This window comes from Tachysurus vachellii, chromosome 8, assembly GCF_030014155.1.
Source record: "Tachysurus vachellii isolate PV-2020 chromosome 8, HZAU_Pvac_v1, whole genome shotgun sequence".
Taxonomy (NCBI): Eukaryota; Metazoa; Chordata; class Actinopteri; order Siluriformes; family Bagridae; genus Tachysurus; species Tachysurus vachellii.
The window spans coordinates 24,685,472-24,705,394 of NC_083467.1; the positions used below are offsets into that span (position 1 = coordinate 24,685,472).

Sequence of the window (19,923 nt, forward strand, 5' to 3'; positions counted from 1 at the left end):
ATACGGTACGGTGTGCCGGAGGTTTTTCAGCGCATGTGCAGCGCGGGTTGTTCAGTGTTTGTGAGTGACGGTGATGCCTGACACTGGAATAAAGTTGTGTAGACAATAAACGTCGTGTTTTTTCCAAATAACATCCGTGTGTTGGCGATTTCTTCCCAGCAGAAACGTTTTGCTCTTCATCACTATTTCATGCGGCTCTTTATGCGCCTCGGCTCAGAGTAACTGACCTTTCGCCGCTGTTCCAGGAACCTTCCTGCCTTTTCAGCTTCAAGACCATCTTCACCAGCCACCTGCAGTGTGTTTGCTCTTCCTCTGCAGCGTGCATCTTTTAAATTAAACCCACCAGCTCTTCAGGAAGGTGGATTATTTTTAACGAAGCTGCTTGTGCTCCTTGGTAACGCTCCCCAGCTGTGTTAGTAGACGTTTTTATGTTAATCATCTGGAAGACAGCGTGTAATCGTGTCCTCATGTGCAAATTGCCTGAACAGTCGGGTTGCATGCAGTAGGAAAGCGAGGGAAAAATACAGAAAAGAGGACAAACTGGTGGTCTTGTAATTTATGACCTGTTGAGTTAGAAATATTCATTGCCAATATTCTAGAATAGGAGGTGGATTCGATGTTCTAGTTCATCCCAAAGGTGTTCAGTGGGGTTGAGTCAGAGTCAGGGCCCTGTACAGGACACTTAAGTTCTTCTGCGCCGACCTTCACCTTTACATCTTCACCACACGTCTTGTTCGAGCTCAGAAGCTTTATGCATTGGAGCATTGTCATGCTGGAACAGTGTTTGAGCCTCTTAGTACCAGTCTGAAGGGAAATTGTGTTCTACCCAAATTAGGGATGCACTGAATATTCGGCCACGGAAAATATTCCTCGGCTGAAAGACTTTGATCACCGAAACAACACGGCCGAAACGGTTTGTTGTGATGACGCGAACAGAAACCACGGCCTGCACGTGCTTGTCTGAAGCAACATGTCTGCGGTGTGGACGTATTTCAGTATATCTGAGAAAGACCCACGGATGGCACGCAAGTACTTGTCTGCTCCGTGCACAAGCACTGACAGCGAGAGACTGTTCAGTGCAGCAGCCCATGTTCTCGATGAGAAGAGGAACAGACTTCACTGTGATAAAGCAGAGAAGCTACTCTTCATCAAGAAAAACCTGCCACTTTACCTCAAGAAGTAGAATGGGCTTGTCTAGTGTTTAAATATTTATTATCCACTTTGCACATCTGCAATTCTTGGTGCATTTGTTGTTGTTAAAGTTCTACAGTTAACATATGGGCTATGGCAGTCTTTGTTTTGATACACTATTATGTTGTAGGCCTACAGTGAAAATATTGTTGTATCTTTAAGCAGTTGCACTTGTTCTGAATGGACTTATATTTAGATTTTAAATTAAACTAGATTTGTAAAGTTCGTCGCGACAAACTTTGATGTTGGCTTTGACAAGGCAAGTATTCGCAAAGGCAGGTGCTTTTTAGAGGCGAGTGGACATAAGGGTCAGTGTTACTTTTGGAAGCAAGTGGACAGAAAGATAGGGTGCCAAAACATTTGGAGGCAAGTGGAGACGAGCATGTGTCGTCAGTCGAATACTCCTGAGGAAGTTCCCCTCATTGGGCTGAGTGTTTTGATATGTCACATGTTCATGTTGTGCTAATTTTTGATTTTCACGTGACATCACGTGACGTCATCAGAATACACATGAGGAAGTTCCTCTCATTGTTGTGAGTGTTTTGATATGTCACATGTCCATGTTGTAAAAAGTTTTTTGATTTTGCATATATTGGGGCTGCGGCACAACCGAAAGGCCAGTCGGTACGCCAATTTAAACCTTTGTTCACAGTATCACCCTAAAGGAGCTGGCCGAGTTTGGTGTAGCTAGCTCAAAAGCTTGCCGAGTTATAAACCTCCAAAATTTATAATGGGAGTCTATGGGAAAAAAGGCCACTTTGAGACCCAGTACCGGTACTCGGATCACTTAGAAAAGTAATGGCAACAAACTTCAGACCAGGGTCTACAACATATCCGAATTTGGTGCATGTGGCTCGAAAGCCCTAGGCCGCATTAAATTTTATAAATTTTTGTCTAAGCTTAAATAGGAAAACAGAATGTTGGCTTCTACAAAGCTACATAATTATGTTGGCTTTGTAGAAGCCAACTTCTGAAATCCGTTATAAGCTTATTATTATTATTAGGGCCTGAGCACCGAATGGTGCGAAGCCCTATTGTTTTTCCTCGGGAGTATTATTTTTTTTTTTTTTTTTTTTTTTTTTTTTTTTTTTTTTTTTTTATTTTTTCCCACACATTGGCCAATTGGGGTCCCTTAACATGCTCGAAAACTCTTGAAATTTGGCACACACGTCAGAGTCGCGCGACACTAGGATTGGACAAAGGTTGGAATACGGGCGTGGCAGGGGGGCTCTGTAGCGCCCCCTGTAATGCAAAAACAAACATTGGTGCACAGATCGGGCAATTATGTACGCACATGTACGAGAGTTGGTACGCATATAGATCTCATCGACCCGAACAACTTTCGCGCTCTAAACTATGAGCTCCGCCCAACAGGAAGTCGGCCATTTTGGATTGTTTTATAAGTGCATGCGGTGAACTTTTAAATACTCCTCCTAGGGAATTCATGCGATTGACATCAAACGTTGTGAACATGATGCCAAGACATTGCACTTGCTAAATTGCGAAGGGATTTTTGATATCTCGAACGGTGCTGCCATGGCGAGGCGACAAAGTTATGGCGAATTCAGAGAAACAGGAAGTGTCTAATATCTAAAGCAAAAAATATCTTATTGGGATGACACGCGGTGTGTATGTTCGGCCAAGGATTCCGATCGCATCGATGTGCTTATTGTGAATCTCGGACATAGCGCCACCAACAGGCGCCAGGAAGTGTGTCAGTCACAACAGTTGCATGTGGTGAACTTTTAAATACTCCTCCTAGGGAATTCATGCGATTGACACCAAAAGTGGTGAACATGATGCCAAGACATTGCACTTGCTAAATTGCGAAGGGATTTTTGATATCTCGAACGGTGCTGCCATGGCGAGGCGACAAAGTTATGGCGAATTCAGAGAAACAGAAAGTGTCTAATATCTAAAGCAAAAAATGTCTTATTGTGATGACACGCGGTGTGTATGTTCGGCCAAGGATTCCGATCGCATCGATGTGCTTATTGTGAGTCCCGGGTATAGCGCCACCAACAGGCCCCAGGAAGTGTGTCAGTCACAAAGGTGGATTTTTTCACAGTTGCATGCAATGAACTTTTAAATACTCCTCCTAGAGGATTCATGCGATTGACACCAAAAGTGGTGAACATGATGCCGAGACATTGCACTTGCTAAATTGCGAAGTGAGTTTCGATATCTCGAACGGTGCTGCCATGGCGAGGCGACAAAATTATGGCGAATTCAGAGAAACAGAAAGTGTCTAATATCTAAAGCAAAAAATGTCTTATTGTGATGACACGCGGTGTGTATGTTCGGCCAAGGATTCCGATCGCATCTATGTGCTTATTGTGAGTCCCAGGTATAGCGCCACCAACAGGCCCCAGGAAGTGTGTCAGTCACAAAGGTGGATTTTTTGTCAGCTTCATGCAGTAAACTTTTAAATACTCCTCCTAGGGGATTCATGCAATTGAGACCAGACTTGGCCAACATGGTGCAGAGATATTGCAGATGCGAAATTGCGAACGGATTTTTGATATCTCAAACACTGTTCTCATGGTAACGTGTCAAACTTTACTTTCTTTTTCAGGCATATTTAAGTCTTTTGGCGTGCTTAGATTAACTTGAAATTTGACACATACATCACATTTGTCGGCTGTTAAGTGTGGACAAAAAGGTCAGACAAAGGTGTGTCTCTTAAGTGGCTCACTAGCGCCCCCGTTTGTCTAAAATGTGGGGTTTCATTTACCTACAGTCCCCAAATGGGTCAGTAACAACATAAAATAGTCCACTGATATTTACCCACTTGATGCACTTGCCCACCGTGCATTGTTTTCTGGAAGGCACCGTATAGCGATGAACAAACGTGCGAAGGCCCGTCATCGCTGCTTGCAGCTATATTTATTATTATTATTATTATTATTATTATTATTATTATTATTATGTTGGCTTTGTAGAAGCCAACATTCTGTTTTCCTATTTAAGCTTAGACAAAAATTTATCAAGAGTAACTCCTCCTAGGGCTTTCAAGCCACATGCACCAAATTTGGATATGTTGTAGACCCTGTTCTGAAGTTTTTATGTTGGCTTTGTAGAAGCCAACATTCTGATTTCCTTTATAAGCTTATTATTATTATTAGGGCCTGAGCACCGAATGGTGCGAAGCCCTATTGTTTTTCCTCGGGTTTTTTTTTTTTTTTTTTTTTTTTTTTTTTTTTTTTCCCCACACATTGGCCAATTGGGGTCCCTTAACATGCTCGAAAACTCTTGAAATTTGGCACACACGTCAGAGTCGCGCGACACTAGGATTGGACAAAGGTTGGAATACGGGCGTGGCAGGGGGGCTCTGTAGCGCCCCCTGTAATGCAAAAACAAACATTGGTGCACAGATCGGGCAATTATGTACGCACATGTACGAGAGTTGGTACGCATATAGATCTCATCGACCCGAACAACTTTCGCGCTCTAAACTATGAGCTCCGCCCAACAGGAAGTCGGCCATTTTGGATTGTTTTATAAGTGCATGCGGTGAACTTTTAAATACTCCTCCTAGGGAATTCATGCGATTGACATCAAACGTTGTGAACATGATGCCAAGACATTGCACTTGCTAAATTGCGAAGGGATTTTTGATATCTCGAACGGTGCTGCCATGGCGAGGCGACAAAGTTATGGCGAATTCAGAGAAACAGGAAGTGTCTAATATCTAAAGCAAAAAATGTCTTATTGGGATGACACGCGGTGTGTATGTTCGGCCAAGGATTCCGATCGCATCGATGTGCTTATTGTGAATCTCGGACATAGCGCCACCAACAGGCGCCAGGAAGTGTGTCAGTCACAACAGTTGCATGTGGTGAACTTTTAAATACTCCTCCTAGGGAATTCATGCGATTGACACCAAAAGTGGTGAACATGATGCCAAGACATTGCACTTGCTAAATTGCGAAGGGATTTTTGATATCTCGAACGGTGCTGCCATGGCGAGGCGACAAAGTTATGGCGAATTCAGAGAAACAGAAAGTGTCTAATATCTAAAGCAAAAAATGTCTTATTGTGATGACACGCGGTGTGTATGTTCGGCCAAGGATTCCGATCGCATCGATGTGCTTATTGTGAGTCCCGGGTATAGCGCCACCAACAGGCCCCAGGAAGTGTGTCAGTCACAAAGGTGGATTTTTTCACAGTTGCATGCAATGAACTTTTAAATACTCCTCCTAGAGGATTCATGCGATTGACACCAAAAGTGGTGAACATGATGCCGAGACATTGCACTTGCTAAATTGCGAAGTGAGTTTCGATATCTCGAACGGTGCTGCCATGGCGAGGCGACAAAATTATGGCGAATTCAGAGAAACAGAAAGTGTCTAATATCTAAAGCAAAAAATGTCTTATTGTGATGACACGCGGTGTGTATGTTCGGCCAAGGATTCCGATCGCATCTATGTGCTTATTGTGAGTCCCAGGTATAGCGCCACCAACAGGCCCCAGGAAGTGTGTCAGTCACAAAGGTGGATTTTTTGTCAGCTTCATGCAGTAAACTTTTAAATACTCCTCCTAGGGGATTCATGCAATTGAGACCAGACTTGGCCAACATGGTGCAGAGATATTGCAGATGCGAAATTGCGAACGGATTTTTGATATCTCAAACACTGTTCTCATGGTAACGTGTCAAACTTTACTTTCTTTTTCAGGCATATTTAAGTCTTTTGGCGTGCTTAGATTAACTTGAAATTTGACACATACATCACATTTGTCGGCTGTTAAGTGTGGACAAAAAGGTCAGACAAAGGTGTGTCTCTTAAGTGGCTCACTAGCGCCCCCGTTTGTCTAAAATGTGGGGTTTCATTTACCTACAGTCCCCAAATGGGTCAGTAACAACATAAAATAGTCCACTGATATTTACCCACTTGATGCACTTGCCCACCGTGCATTGTTTTCTGGAAGGCACCGTATAGCGATGAACAAACGTGCGAAGGCCCGTCATCGCTGCTTGCAGCTATATTTATTATTATTATTATTATATTTTCTTCTTAGCCACAAATTTATCAAGAGTAACTCGTCCTAGGGCTTCCGAGCCACATGCACCAAATTCGGATATGTCGTAGACCCTGGTCTGAAGTTTGTTGCTATTACTTTTCTAAGCGATCGGAATTCCGGCATTCCCGGTACGGAAGCTCAAAGTGGCCTATTTTCGTATCCACTTCCATTATAAATTTTGGAGGTTTATAACTCGGCAAGTTTTCGAGCGATTTACACCAAACTCGGACAGGTTCTTCAGGACGTTACTCCGGACAAAGTTCCGGACTCGGCGTTCCGATGGAACTTTCGGTTTTCCCGTAGTCGACGATGGAACGTCCCATAGACTTGAATGGGGAATTCCTAAAATTCCTCTAAGCTTTCACACACGCAGCGTGCGCAGAGCTCAGGCACGGCTTCTCTCCTGTGTTCTATGCAGTATAATAATAAGTAGAATCCCATAATGACTGCAGTATTGACATGAAATGTCCAAACCCTCAGTAGACACTTTTTGCCAAAAGTATTGGCACCCCACCGGGTATACTGGTGACGTCACGTGTAGCCCCGCCCCCAGAATAAGCGAAATCAAAAATTTGCACAACATGGACATGTGACATATGCAAACACTCAGCACAATGAGGGGAACTGCCCCACGTGTATTTTGGTCACGTGACGTCACGTGTAGCCCCGCCCCCAAAATAAGCGAAATCAAAAATGATCACAACATGGACATGTCATATATCAAAACACTCAGCCCAATGAGGGGAAGTGCCTCACGTGTGTTATGGTCACGTCACGTCACGTGTCATCACGTGTCGTCACGTGAAAATAAAAAATTAGCACAACATGGACATGTGACATATCAAAACACTCAGCACAATGAGGGGAACTGCCCCACGTGTATTCGGATCACGTCACATGCTCATGTCCGCTTGCCTCCAAAAGTATTGGCACCCTAGCGGTCCAGTAGCTTTCACAATCTTTCTGTCCACTTGCCTCCAAAAATAACACTGACCCTTATGTCCACTCGCCTCCAAAAAGCACCGGCCTTTGCGAATACTTGCACCGTCAAAGCCAACATCAAAGTTTGTCTCGACGAACTTTACAAATCTAGTTATTATTATTCTTCTTAGCCACAAATTTATCAAGAGTAACTCGTCCTAGGGCTTTCGAGCCACATGCACCAAATTCGGATATGTCGTAGACCCTGGTCTGAAGTTTGTTGCTACTACTTTTCTAAGCGATCGGAATTCCGGCATTCCCGGTACGGAAGCTCAAAGTGGTCTTTTTTCGTATCCACTTCCATTATAAACTTTGGAGGTTTATAACTCAGCAAGTATTCGAGCGATTTACACCAAACTCGGACAGGTTCTTTAGGACGTTACTCCAGGACGAAGTTTTTGTCTCGGCGTTCCGACGGAACTTTCGGTTTTCCCGTAGTCGACGATGGAACGTCCCATAGACTTGAATGGGGAATTCCTAAAATTCCTCTAAGCTTTCACACACGCAGCGTGCGCAGAGCTCAGGCACGGCTTCTCTCCTGTGTTCTATGCAGTGTAATAATAAGTAGAATCCCATAATGACTGCAGTATTGACATGAAATGTCCAAACCCTCAGTAGCCACTTTTTGCCAAAAGTATTGGCACCCCACCGGGTATACTGGTGACGTCACGTGTAGCCCCGCCCCCAGAATAAGCGAAATCAAAAATGAGCACAATATGGACATGTCATATATCAAAACACTCAGCCCAATGAGGGGAAGTGCCTCACGTGTATTTTGGTCACGTCACGTGATGTCACGTGTATAGCCCCGCCCCCAAAATAAGCGAAATCCAAAATTTGCACAATATGGACATGTGACATATCAAAGCACTCAGCACAATGAGGGGAACTGCCCCATGTGTATTTTGGTCATGTGACGTCACGTGTAGCCCCACCCCCAAAATAAGCGAAATAAAAAATTTGCACAACATGGACATGTGACATATCAAAACACTCAGCACAATGAGGGGAACTGCCTCATGGGTATTCGGATCACGTCACGTGCTCATGTCCACTTGCCTCCAAAAGTATTGGCACCCTAGCGGTCCAGTAGCTTTCAGAATCTTTCTGTCCACTTGCCTCCAAAAGTAACACTGACCCTTATGTCCACTCTCCTCCAAAAAGCACCAGCCTTTGCGAATACTTGCACCGTCAAAGCCAACATCAAAGTTTGTCTCGACGAACTTTACAAATCTAGTTATATTTAATTTTACAACCTTTCAGCAGGCCAGAGGGCCTGTACATTATTATTTAATGTATACGAGTGCATTTAAGTTTGAATTGTAATTAATTTTATCCTGTGCATTGTTGCAATGTGTTATAAATAAATATTTTCATAATTTGTAATTGATTAATTCTTTGAAACTTTAATATTAATGTATGCAATTTAAATGCCTTGATTTTAGTAAGGTTAGTACACAGTCATAGCCGTAAATACAATGGAAATAATAATTGGCATAATTTCTTTCTGTGTTTCGGTTTTCGACTTTGCTTTCCTCTTTTTCGGTTTTCGGGTTTCGGCCAAGAATTTTCATTTCGGTGCATCGCTAACCCAAGTGTATCCTTCTAACTTGTTGGCCGGACATCATGGGTCATGCAGTGGCATGCAGCACCACTGGAGTTTGGCTACCTGAGGGGAAAAAATCTGTAGAATAGCATTTTGCACAAAAGAGACTTCTGGAATTAAGGAAGATGGAAGAAAACTGAAAGCAAACATTACAGTTACAAGCCCGAAACCCCAAAACTAAGTTGTCACAAAATGTATCTTCATTTTCTGTCTCCGTTATAGCTACAGAGACAAAGACACACACCTTTCTCATCACCAGAGTTACACCAATCCAAATTGTTTTCATTTGAGTCACTGATGATGACGATGATGATGATGATGATGATAAGAAAACGTCATCTTGCTAGCATGCTGTACGAGTTAGTTACCTGATATGCGCCATCCTTAAATCACTTGACAATTTTGCTGATCTACAGCTGTAACGTCTGTGTTTGTTTTGCAGACGAAGCGCGCCGCAGCCCTTCTCCAGTGAGCAGAGATGGCGCCGAAGAGCAAACCGAGCAAGACGCAGTGCCGAGACGCTCATCTGCGTCCCGAAGTTCAGACGACGACAGCAGCAGTGAGGAGGACAGTGATGACGGTGTGATGCACAGGATGAAGAGCAGTGTGGCACACATCAGGGTCAGCACAGCATTTAATTGGCCATGACTTTTACACACACACACACACACACTACACCTCTTGCTGTTCTGTTCTGAATTGTCACACGTTCCTCTCTGATGCATGTTTTTCCTGTTGTAGCGTGATGTTCAGGACGAGAGCAGCAGACCCCGACGCAGGAGTTCCTCTGCAGACAGGTAGAAATGGAGCATGTTTAAACGCATCAGTGTGTCATGTGGTTTTTCAGGGGAGAAAGTAAAAGTTACTCTGTCCTTCCTGCTTTCTCAGGAACGGCAGTGGAAGGTCGTATTCCCGCTCTCGCTCCAGATCTCCGTCCCCACAGAGACGCACAGACAGAGCACGCAGGTGAGGGTGAACGAGGTGTTCGACACGCAGCTCCGTTCTACGATCTGCTTTACTTCCTGGTCATACGTTTGGGGGAATGGGGTGTGAATATGGATGTTGGATGGATGTTAATAAGGGCTTGTAGGGTCAAATGGCAGCATTTTTGGGCTGATGAAGCTTGTCTGGGTGAGGGTGTCTTTTGGGGCAATGGGGTGGGTCTCTGGGGACAATGGGGTGGGTTTGTGGGGGTAATGGGGTGGGTCTGTGGGGGTAATGGGGTGGGTCTGTGGGGGTAATGGGGTGGGTCTGTGGGGACAATGCGGTGGGTCTGTGGGGACAATGGGGTGGGTCTCTGAGGGCAGTGGGGTGGGTCTTTGAGGGCAGTGGGGTGGGTCTCTGAGGGCAATGGGGTGGGTCTCTGGGGGTAATGGGGTGGGTCACTGAGGGTAGTGGGGTGGGTCTCTGAAGGTGTGTGGGGGTATGGGGTGTCTGGGCAGATGAGACATGTAGATGGGTCAAACTAGTCTCTGTACATGGCAGGTGAGGTGGGTGTGTCGAGGCAAATAGGGACTTGAAAGTAAGAGAGAGAGGCTTCCTGACACACTGACTTTATACTGAAACATATTTAGAGACTCAGACTCCATAACCAGTGACATTGGAGGAAGCTGTTAAGCCGTCTCACATAGATAATCATGACACTTTTAACAATCAGGTGACTTGATTACATTGATCATAATTACCACTACTCTTCTCTCAGTAGCGCTGACTTCCTCTTGCCATTCCTCCTCGTCAGGTCTCGAGATCGGGACGGACACTGGCGTTCCGACCGGCGCTCCAGCCATGAGCGAGATGGAGATCGAGAGAGGTTCAGGCCCAGGAGGGGAAGATCTTCATCTCCGTCACAGAGAGACAAAACCCCAGCTGATGAGCCTCCGGTTAAGAAGAGGAAGGAGGAGCTGGACCCCATCTTGACTCGCACCGGAGGAGCGTACATCCCTCCGGCCAAGCTGCGCATGATGCAGGCTCAAATCACTGACAAGAGCAGGTCAGGAATAAACCTTTATTGTTACTCCCTTGTGAGTAAGAATGTCTTATTGGTCTTTAAACTGAAACTCTTTCCAGGGTCCAGCCCATTGACGTTAGTTTAATGGTAATGTGGCTGGTTGGCTACAATGACTTTGACACCCTTGGGCTAAAACGATTTTGTCCCAAATGTTTTTTTGAATTTTATGACATATTGCTTTAAGCTTTGGTCTCTTGCTTTATTTATTTATTTTTTATTTTTTTGCCTCTCCAGAGCCAGAATATGTAATATAATTTCAAACTCAAGTCAAGTCTGTCCCTCAAATAATTTAGTCGATGTGGTTTAAAAAAAAAACGCAGGACTTCGGATACAGGCAGGACTCCATCAGATGACTCGAGGCATTTCAGAGGCTGGGGAAATGGAGTGCGACATTTACACTGAGGTGTTATTAGGAGTTCATTGAAGGGGTTGATTGGAATCGGGACACGAAGAGCTTCTCCCGGGACCGGGTGGGTTTTTATAGCAGCAGCGGAGTCCTCGAACTCTAGCCTGAGGACTTGTTGGTGATAATTAGCTAGAGATAGTTTAAATCCCACGAGCGGTGAAGGACAACGACAGCATAGGGCCTAATTTCACACTGTACTGCGTGTGGGATGGTTTGAAGTGACATAACGGTTTACACTAATTATTATGGAAACGATTGGAGTCATCAGGATTAACGTAACAACCTGGTTATTCTTTTTTTTTTTTTTTTTAGATAAAGTTGAGTAGAAATGCTTGCGGAAGCCTAAAGAAACTAAACGTTTCTATCGGATTATCTTGGAAATTATAGTTAATCCAGAAAGTATAGTTACTATAGTAACAGGGTAGTGTGGTACACATCGAGGGGAAACGATCCAATTTGTAGCATTCATTCTGCTTCATTTGATTCTGCCTGAGTGTCGAGGAGGTCTGATACGCGAGTCAAGTCGAAATGGTGAACGTTTTGGTCGTCACCTCTCAGATTCGTGCGATCTCCGAGTGCTTACGATGTAAACTCCACATCATCTACGCTTAAAAGGGATTAGAATAGAATATTTTCGTGTTTTCTAGAACACAAGCTGCATTTTTTTTTAATGCCTTATTCATTTCAAAATGCTTGGCTTTGATAGCTGCTCTTCTAACAGATGTTCTGCAACAACATTCATAGAAAATTTTTTTTTTTTTTACGAAGCAAATTAATGCCATATGGCCGGGAAACGCTAATTATATGCAAAATCACAATAAATTACACATTTAATGACTACCAGCTTATGAAAATGTTTTTTTTATGATGTTATTTTATCACCTCTTTATTTATTCTTTATCGGAAGTCGTTTATCTGTAGCCTTAAAGTAATGACGCACTCTCTCCAGCCAATCACGGGCGTCCATGAGCTTGTATGCGGAAGAGGGCAGATGGCATTTTCCTCTGTGGGACTTAGGCTATGTTCATACATACAGCAAGTCCCAAAGACTAAGAGAACAGAGATCGTTCTTTTTTTTTTTCCCGCTGAGAGATTTCAACTACTAGAGACTAGATGTGGGTGTTTCCGGATCAGAGACGTGACAAAGTTAAACTTTACGCAAATACGGACGTGAAATGGTAGTGAAGATCACCACGTGATCCATGGTGTACAGTTCTTCTCCTTCTGATGTGATGTAGATCTACACTGTTGAATTTTATACACAAGCACCAAATCTCTCTTCACAATGTTTTATTTTAGTCACAAGAACAGCATATTGTAGTCACAATTAGGGATGTAAATTCATATCTTCTTCTTCTACTATCGTCTTTTCTCGTTAGATGTCACCACAGCGAATCATCAGTTTCCACCTAACTCTATCCTCTTCATCCTCTTCTCTCACACCAGTTACCTTCATGTCCTCAATTAACACATCCATAAATCTCCTCTTTGTCCTTCCTCTTGTCCTCTTACCTGCAGCTCCATCTCCAACATCCTTCTCCCAATATAACCATCTCCCTCCTCTGTACATGTCCAAACCATCTCAATCTATCCTCTCTGTCCTTGTCCCCAAAACAGCCGACCTGAGCCGTCCCTCTGATGTGCTCCTTCCTAATCCTGTTCATCCTCGTCACTCCTAAAGAGAACCTCAACATCCTCATCTCTGCTACCTCCATCTCTGCCTCATGTCTCTTCCTCACTGCTAGAATCTCTAACCCACACAGTAGAGCTGGACTCACTACTGTCTTGTACATGTAAATGTATGTATGTGTCTCACCCGGCTTATGATTTTCTTTCCCCATGCAGTCTAGCGTACCAGAGGATGAGCTGGGAAGCGCTGAAGAAGTCCATCAATGGTCTGATTAACAAAGTAAACGTGTCCAACATCGGCAACATCATCCAGGAGCTGCTGCAGGAGAACATCGTCCGCGGCAGGTAACACGGCTACACCGAGCCTGACTGGAGTGCTAAAGTTCACCGTTTTGTCTGTAGTTGTATAGGTTTTAGAATGTAGCTGTGTAAACCTGGATTAAGCTAATTTAAGGTTTTATATTTAACGTTTTTAAATGCTTGCAACATCTTGGAGACTTGCATAAAGAAGGCTTTGTTTACTGATTTTTTTTATTTATTTATTTTTTTTAAATACTTTTATTTCAGTGTATAAGAAGCGTGTTTGTATTTCAGAGGTCTGCTGGCGAGGTCTGTGCTCCAGGCTCAGAGCGCTTCTCCCACCTTTACCCACGTCTACGCCGCCGTGGTTGCCATCATCAACACCAAATTCCCTCAGATCGGAGAGCTCATCCTCAAGAGGCTCATCCTCAACTTCCGCAAAGGCTTCAGGAGAAACGACAAAGTAAACATCTCTCATCACAATTAGCTTGTGGTTTTTGTTCCTCACGCACTACTTTAATGTAATCTTTATAATACTGTAACTACAGAACTGTCTTCGATTAGAATCCAGTCGCATTTATGTATAAATCCAGCTGTGAGCGTCTGAAGTTCCTGCATTAAATTTTACAGCTTCTAAAAGAAAAGTTTGTTTATTTTTCAAATTGTTTTTTTGTCTTTTTTGTCTTTTTTTTTTTTCTTTTATAGCAACAATGTCTCACAGCCTCCAAATTTGTGGCTCATCTCATCAATCAGAACGTGGTACGTAACCCCCAGCTTTAACTTTTCACACAGACGTGATTTTGTGTGTTTCACTGCCTGAAGGTCAAGAAGCTAGAAGCTAATTTAATCATCAGTGGACAGTTTTAGAACATGCGGAGCACAGTGAGGAGCGGAGGTCAGTAGGGACTCTGGAGTAAAGACGGACATGAATGGCAACAGAGAGAGAGGCAGCGACTGATACAGAAAAACATGCAAAGGCTGAGAGATGCAGACAGACATGGACCGCGGCAGGCAGGAAGACGGACATACAGACGGAGACAGAAAAATCCAAAAATGGAGAGATACAGACAAACATGGACACGGGCCGACGCGGGCAGATGGGCGACAAACCCTACAAAAATGGACAGACAGACAGATCAGACATTTGCATACAGACAGTTGGGTAGCTGCAGAGACAGACGCATGCACGCAGACAGACAGATCCTTAGTCTCAAGGTGGACATGTTAATGTGGACAGATGATTAGACAGATCTTTTGATTTTTTTTCTCTCTCTCTCTCTCTCTGTGTGTGGGGGGGGTTAAAAAGGCTCACGAAGTGCTGTGTCTGGAGATTCTGACTCTGCTCTTGGAGCGGCCCACTGATGACAGCGTGGAGGTGGCCATCAGCTTCCTGAAGGAGTGTGGCCTCAAACTTACAGAGGTTTCCCCCCGCGGCATTAACGGTACCTTCCCAAACCAAGAAGAGAGCTATATTTAAACTCATCCCACCAGATATGTGCACTATTTATTGCTGTATAGAGGTGTTGAGAGTAGGTGCTTTGTGTCGACTTGATTCTGAAATCCTTCAAGGGATTTTAAGAAAGATTAAGATAGGATTTTCTTTAAGTATAATACACGCACCCTGTCTATTCCCCTCTAATCGGGACTACCATAGACAAACAAGTGGTGCTACTAGTGTGAAAAGTAGGACAATTGAGTTTGACCTTCATTTTAGGTGCTGATTACGCTGACAGAACTAACGTGAATAATTTATTGCATAATTTACAGGCTGCTAGCTCTGATGCAAAAGCCTCATTAATCTCTCTGATGTAAGAGCTTTCAGACGTGTTGATTGTGAACTTAATGAGACGTAACACTGCTACTCAGACTTTCATAAAAAGGAATCTGCTAGCTTGTAATGTAACAGTCTTCCTCCACGCTTTAGAGTCACAGAGTCGAGTGGATTTCACAAGGCGTGCGAAGACGAGTTCAGATCAGCATGGCGTAGCATAGCTAGTGGGACGTCTTGCAATGGACCTGATTGGAGTTTCTGTAAATAAACTAGTTGCTGACAAATTTTTTTTGTATTATTTTCTTAGCCATCTTCGAGCGCCTGAGGAACGTCCTGCACGAATCAGAGATAGATAAACGCGTGCAGTACATGATTGAGGTGATGTTTGCCATCAGGAAGGATGGCTTTAAGGACCATCCCATAATTCCTGAAGGCCTGGACCTGGTGGAGGAAGAGGACCAGTTCACTCACATGCTTCCTCTAGAGGACGACTACAACACGGAGGACATTCTCAGTAAGAACGTTTACACTCAAACCAAAAGAACGAGAAACACTGAGTTCCTGATCAGTCAGAGCTGAGCGATTACCACCCATAAAATGCCCCTTTAACCAATCTGACTGCAATTCCTGACCAACTAATGCCTCTGTAAATAAGCTGACCTTTATTCCTGCCTTAATAAATGCCCCTATATTCAAAGTGTCCTAGATTACCACTTTAAATTGCCCCTTTAACTTGCCACAAATGTTTATCACCACAAGAAAATGTCTTTCTAGGCAATTTGATGTAGAATCATGTTTAAAAATAGCCCCTGCAACTGGTCTGCCATTGATTACCACCCAAATCCACCTCTCTAACCAGTCTGCCATTGATTACTACCCAAATCCAACTCTCTAACCAGTCTGCCATAGATTACCACCCAAATCCACCTCTCTAACCAGTCTGCCATTGATTACCACCCAAATCCACCTCTCTAACCAGTCTGCCATTGATTACCACCCAAATCCACCTCTCTAACCAGTCTGCTATTGATTACCACCCAAATCCACCTCTCTAACCAGTCTGCCATTGATTACCACCCAAATCCACCTCTCTAACCAGTCTGCTATTGATTACCACCCAAATCCACCCCTCTAACCAGTCTGCCATTGATTACCACCCAAATCCACCCCTCTAACCAGTCTGCTATAGATTACCACCCAAATCCACCTCTCTAACCAGTCTGCTATTGATTACCACCCAAATCCACCTCTCTAACCAGTCTGCCATTGATTACCACCCAAATCCACCCCTCTAACCAGTCTGCTATAGATTACCACCCAAATCCACCCCTCTAACCAGTCTGCCATTGATTACCACCCAAATCCACCTCTCTAACCAGTCTGCTATAGATTACCACCCAAGTCCACCTCTCTAACCAGTCTGCCATGGTTTATCACTCCTGTAATCAAATGAAAATGCCCCTCTACCCGATTGGTCATAGATTAAAACTCACAAAATGCCCTTATAACTAATGACATACGATCTTGCCCAAAAATGCCCCTGTTACCAATCAGTAGTTTGGAAATAAAGCACATGTTTGGGCATGTTGTCGGACACAGGATCTTTACTCAGACTAAAATGTACATTGAGGAAGATTTATAAATCCACAAGTAAACGCCCTTCGTCTATTTGCGTCGCAGCGATCCACAGATTATTTAAATCTAATGATGAATTACACCCAACAAGAGCAGAACTCACCTGGTCCGAACGTATGCCGTGTTCAGTAGCCGATTTCCCTCCTGACTTACCGCGGAGTAAAATCTGCGCTTCACGCGGCGCGTTTTTTTTTTACGCCTGACCTTTTACGCCTCTCTCGCTGCATATTTCTGTTTGGCTGGTGTCAGCATGCTGTTTTCCTTCGGAGACAATAGAGCGTAATTGAAAAGGCGTACGATGCAGGCCTTCAGGGTGCAGAAACAGCCATTATCACATTAAGGTCTTTTTATGAATCACGCCTCATACGCACACAATTCTTTGTGGGTAATTACCTCTGATTACTCCAAGCTGGCGAGAGACTTCATTCCTTTGAAATGTTAAATTGTAAATGAATTGCGTTAAAACACAACACATGGTTTGGTTTGTTTCGTTTCACAGATGTCTTCAAGATGGATCCAGACTTCCTGGAGAATGAGGAGAAGTACAAGACGATTAGAAAGGGTAAGCCACATGCGGGATTAGTTAAAATGTTCAGATTTGGTCAGTTTTATTAGAACTTGGATTGTTTTTCCAGAACAGTGTTTGTTTTAATTGCGTAACATTTGTGTAGAACATTTTACAAAGCATCGTACAGAGTTCTACTCTGCTGGCGATAGATCTGCATTGACAGCCCGGGACTCGTGGAATTGCTATGGAGAGATCCACTTGTAGACTATCACAATGTCTTTAAGCTGCCGTGGCGTCGGTCAGCTTTGTTCTTGGGTCTTCATCAGTGAACATTTCAAGACTTCAGCAGGAAGGAATTAGTGTTCGGTCTGTAATGATCTCTGACCTGTTAGTTCCTCAATAGCTTTGTTTCTTAAATCCACTTGTCTACAAACTGTTGTAGAAAGGACATTATTTACATTTACGTTTCCTGCCCCATGTCACCTAAATGAGGATGAGGTTCACTTCTGAGTCTGGTTCAGGGTTCCCACGTGTCCTGGAAATCAGAGAAAACACATTGTCCTGGAAAAAATCTTGTTGTCCTGGAAAATTTTTATTTTTAAATGTTCTTGATCATTTAAAGAACAGTTTACAACTCTGGTCAAAACAATTTACGTTAGTAACAGAAAGCGTTCTGTTCAGGGACGCTGAGTTTTGACGGGTTTTTTGTTATGCTGTTTAATCTCGCTGTGACGGATGACGCTGTCTTGTGTCGGCGGTTTCAGGCGCTAGGAATGGTTTAAGTGCTCGAATGTTTTCAGCAAATGGTGACGGGTCAGCAGGTTATATTAACCTTGTTAATCTGAACATCATGTGCAAGGGGAATGTACAGCAAACTAAAGCATGCATGACGGCATTGGTCTGAGAAAGGAAAGGGTATTAATATGTGCCGTCTTTTTATTTTATAAATGTTGAAATTTCATTCACATGACAAATTGTCTTTAAAAGTGTAGTTAAGTAATAGCCATAAAGTGTCCGTTGTATTTAAGACTTCTGGAGAGAAGAACATATTTCTTTAGGCCGTGAATCTGTGAGCCTTGTCTTTTTTTTTTGCTAAATTTGAAATGTCCTGGAAAATGATCTCTGAAAAAGAGTGGGAACTCTGTGGTTCCTCGGGTAGATTTTAGAAATAAATAGTTACTTAATTTTGTACTTAATTTTTAACTTCTGTTAAACTTCTTTTCTATCATTTTTCTTGTTAAAAGTGCTAAACAAATGAATAGAATTATACAAAAATGAATTAATATAAGCTAAATATTTTTTATGGTCATGGTATAAAGGTTTAATTGTTTTTCCAATTAAACCTTTATACCATGATCATAAAAAATAATATTATTTTAATATTATTTTATATTATAATAATAATATTAATCAAGAGAATTGAGTGCTGTAGCTGGACTGAAATCTTCACTGACACCGATGTTTGTTTAAATGTCAGTTATGGAGGTTTTCATAACTATCATTGTAGTTCAATGCAGCAGCAGCAACCAGTGAACATTTGCAAATATCTATATAATATAGTAGCAGTAGATTTCATGCATCTCGTTTAATATGTAAATGCTCCCTTAAGCCCCGCCTACTGTCATTTTATACCGATTGCACTCAATTTAAAGCTTAAGTGTGCGATTACATTTGCTTAAAGGCTCGGTGCACGATGTTTGAAAGACAATGTTGACATTTGAAATCACCAAAACAAACTAATCCAAATGGGTGTCGCCCCTGTTTTGATAGCTCCGCCCCTCACATACATACGTAACCAAGGCAACTATTATGGAGGAACCTGCTGGGGCAGCTGGCCGAGGGGATATTTTTATCAATAAATGAACTCAATGAGTAATACTATGGTAAAACAAATGTGTTTTATGTGGTTTTATGTTTATATGGTAAAACAAATGTGTTTTCACTGGCGCATTTTGAGAAGACACGCCCCTTTCTGCTCATTGGCTACACGTTTGTTTTGTTAGTCGGCCCGACTCAGTTTTCTGAAGCGTTTCTCAAACGTCGTGCACCCCACCTTTAATGTTGGTCATGTGGTCAATACAAAGCCCGAGTAAGTGGTTTTGTTCTAATAGTTATAAACTTTATAGCAAATTTAGCCTTTTAATATTCAGTGGAAAAGCGAATGTCCACTTTTATCAGTTCTGTGGTTGATGCCTGACCTGTCTGGACCTTCTTCAGGTTTCACTTTGAGTTGTGTTTTTAGATCGTTTAGGTTTAGATCGTGTTTAAGCGTCTCTTGTTCATTGAGTGTTATTTCCCATACTTTACTCTTTATCATTTATTTAGCATATGTTTAGAAAGGGACAGAAATTTGATGAGAGCTGCATGTTTGCCTTTTTTTTATTATTTTTTTAATGAAACAGAAATTCTGGATGAGGGGAGTAGCGATTCAGATGGCGATGCAGAAGGCAGCGACGATGAAGACGGCGACAAAGAAGACGAAGATGCAGAAGCCGGAGAAGGTATTTGTTGACCTCGGCTTGCTTTTGGGATTGAGGTTTAGCGCTAGTGCTCAGCTAGCACATACATTGCAGAAGTCATACAGTCATGTTAGGCTTTTCAGACAATTCCCCGATGCCTGATTTGTGTTACGTTGTATAGGATTACAAATAACTTAAATGGTGCTTTATTTAACATCTACAAAAATAACACCCAAAGCTGCTCTCAGGGGTGTTAGGTTAATTTTTGATCTCAGGAAAGTATGTTGTAACATAAGCTCTATTCGGACGGGATTAGTTTTACGTGGGGACGTGGAGTAATGTAATTTTACCTCAGGACGTCTGTAATATAAATTGGCCAATTCGCACGGGACAAGACATCTCAGTAA

At 42.9% G+C, this 19,923-nt stretch overlaps 1 protein-coding gene across 1 annotated transcript in view; it reads left to right on the forward strand.

Moving 5' to 3' along the window:
• Nucleotides 1-19,923, forward strand: part of cwc22 (CWC22 spliceosome associated protein homolog) — a 45,342-nt gene that overhangs the window by 4,041 nt on the left and 21,378 nt on the right. The window contains exons 3-13 of the mRNA XM_060877036.1: nucleotides 9,243-9,421; nucleotides 9,542-9,597; nucleotides 9,689-9,766; nucleotides 10,539-10,790; nucleotides 13,060-13,188; nucleotides 13,438-13,606; nucleotides 13,849-13,902; nucleotides 14,450-14,585; nucleotides 15,222-15,428; nucleotides 17,049-17,111; nucleotides 19,460-19,558. Coding sequence (XP_060733019.1) covers nucleotides 9,243-9,421; nucleotides 9,542-9,597; nucleotides 9,689-9,766; nucleotides 10,539-10,790; nucleotides 13,060-13,188; nucleotides 13,438-13,606; nucleotides 13,849-13,902; nucleotides 14,450-14,585; nucleotides 15,222-15,428; nucleotides 17,049-17,111; nucleotides 19,460-19,558 — 1,422 coding nt within the window. The remainder of the gene's footprint in view (nucleotides 1-9,242; nucleotides 9,422-9,541; nucleotides 9,598-9,688; nucleotides 9,767-10,538; nucleotides 10,791-13,059; nucleotides 13,189-13,437; nucleotides 13,607-13,848; nucleotides 13,903-14,449; nucleotides 14,586-15,221; nucleotides 15,429-17,048; nucleotides 17,112-19,459; nucleotides 19,559-19,923) is intronic.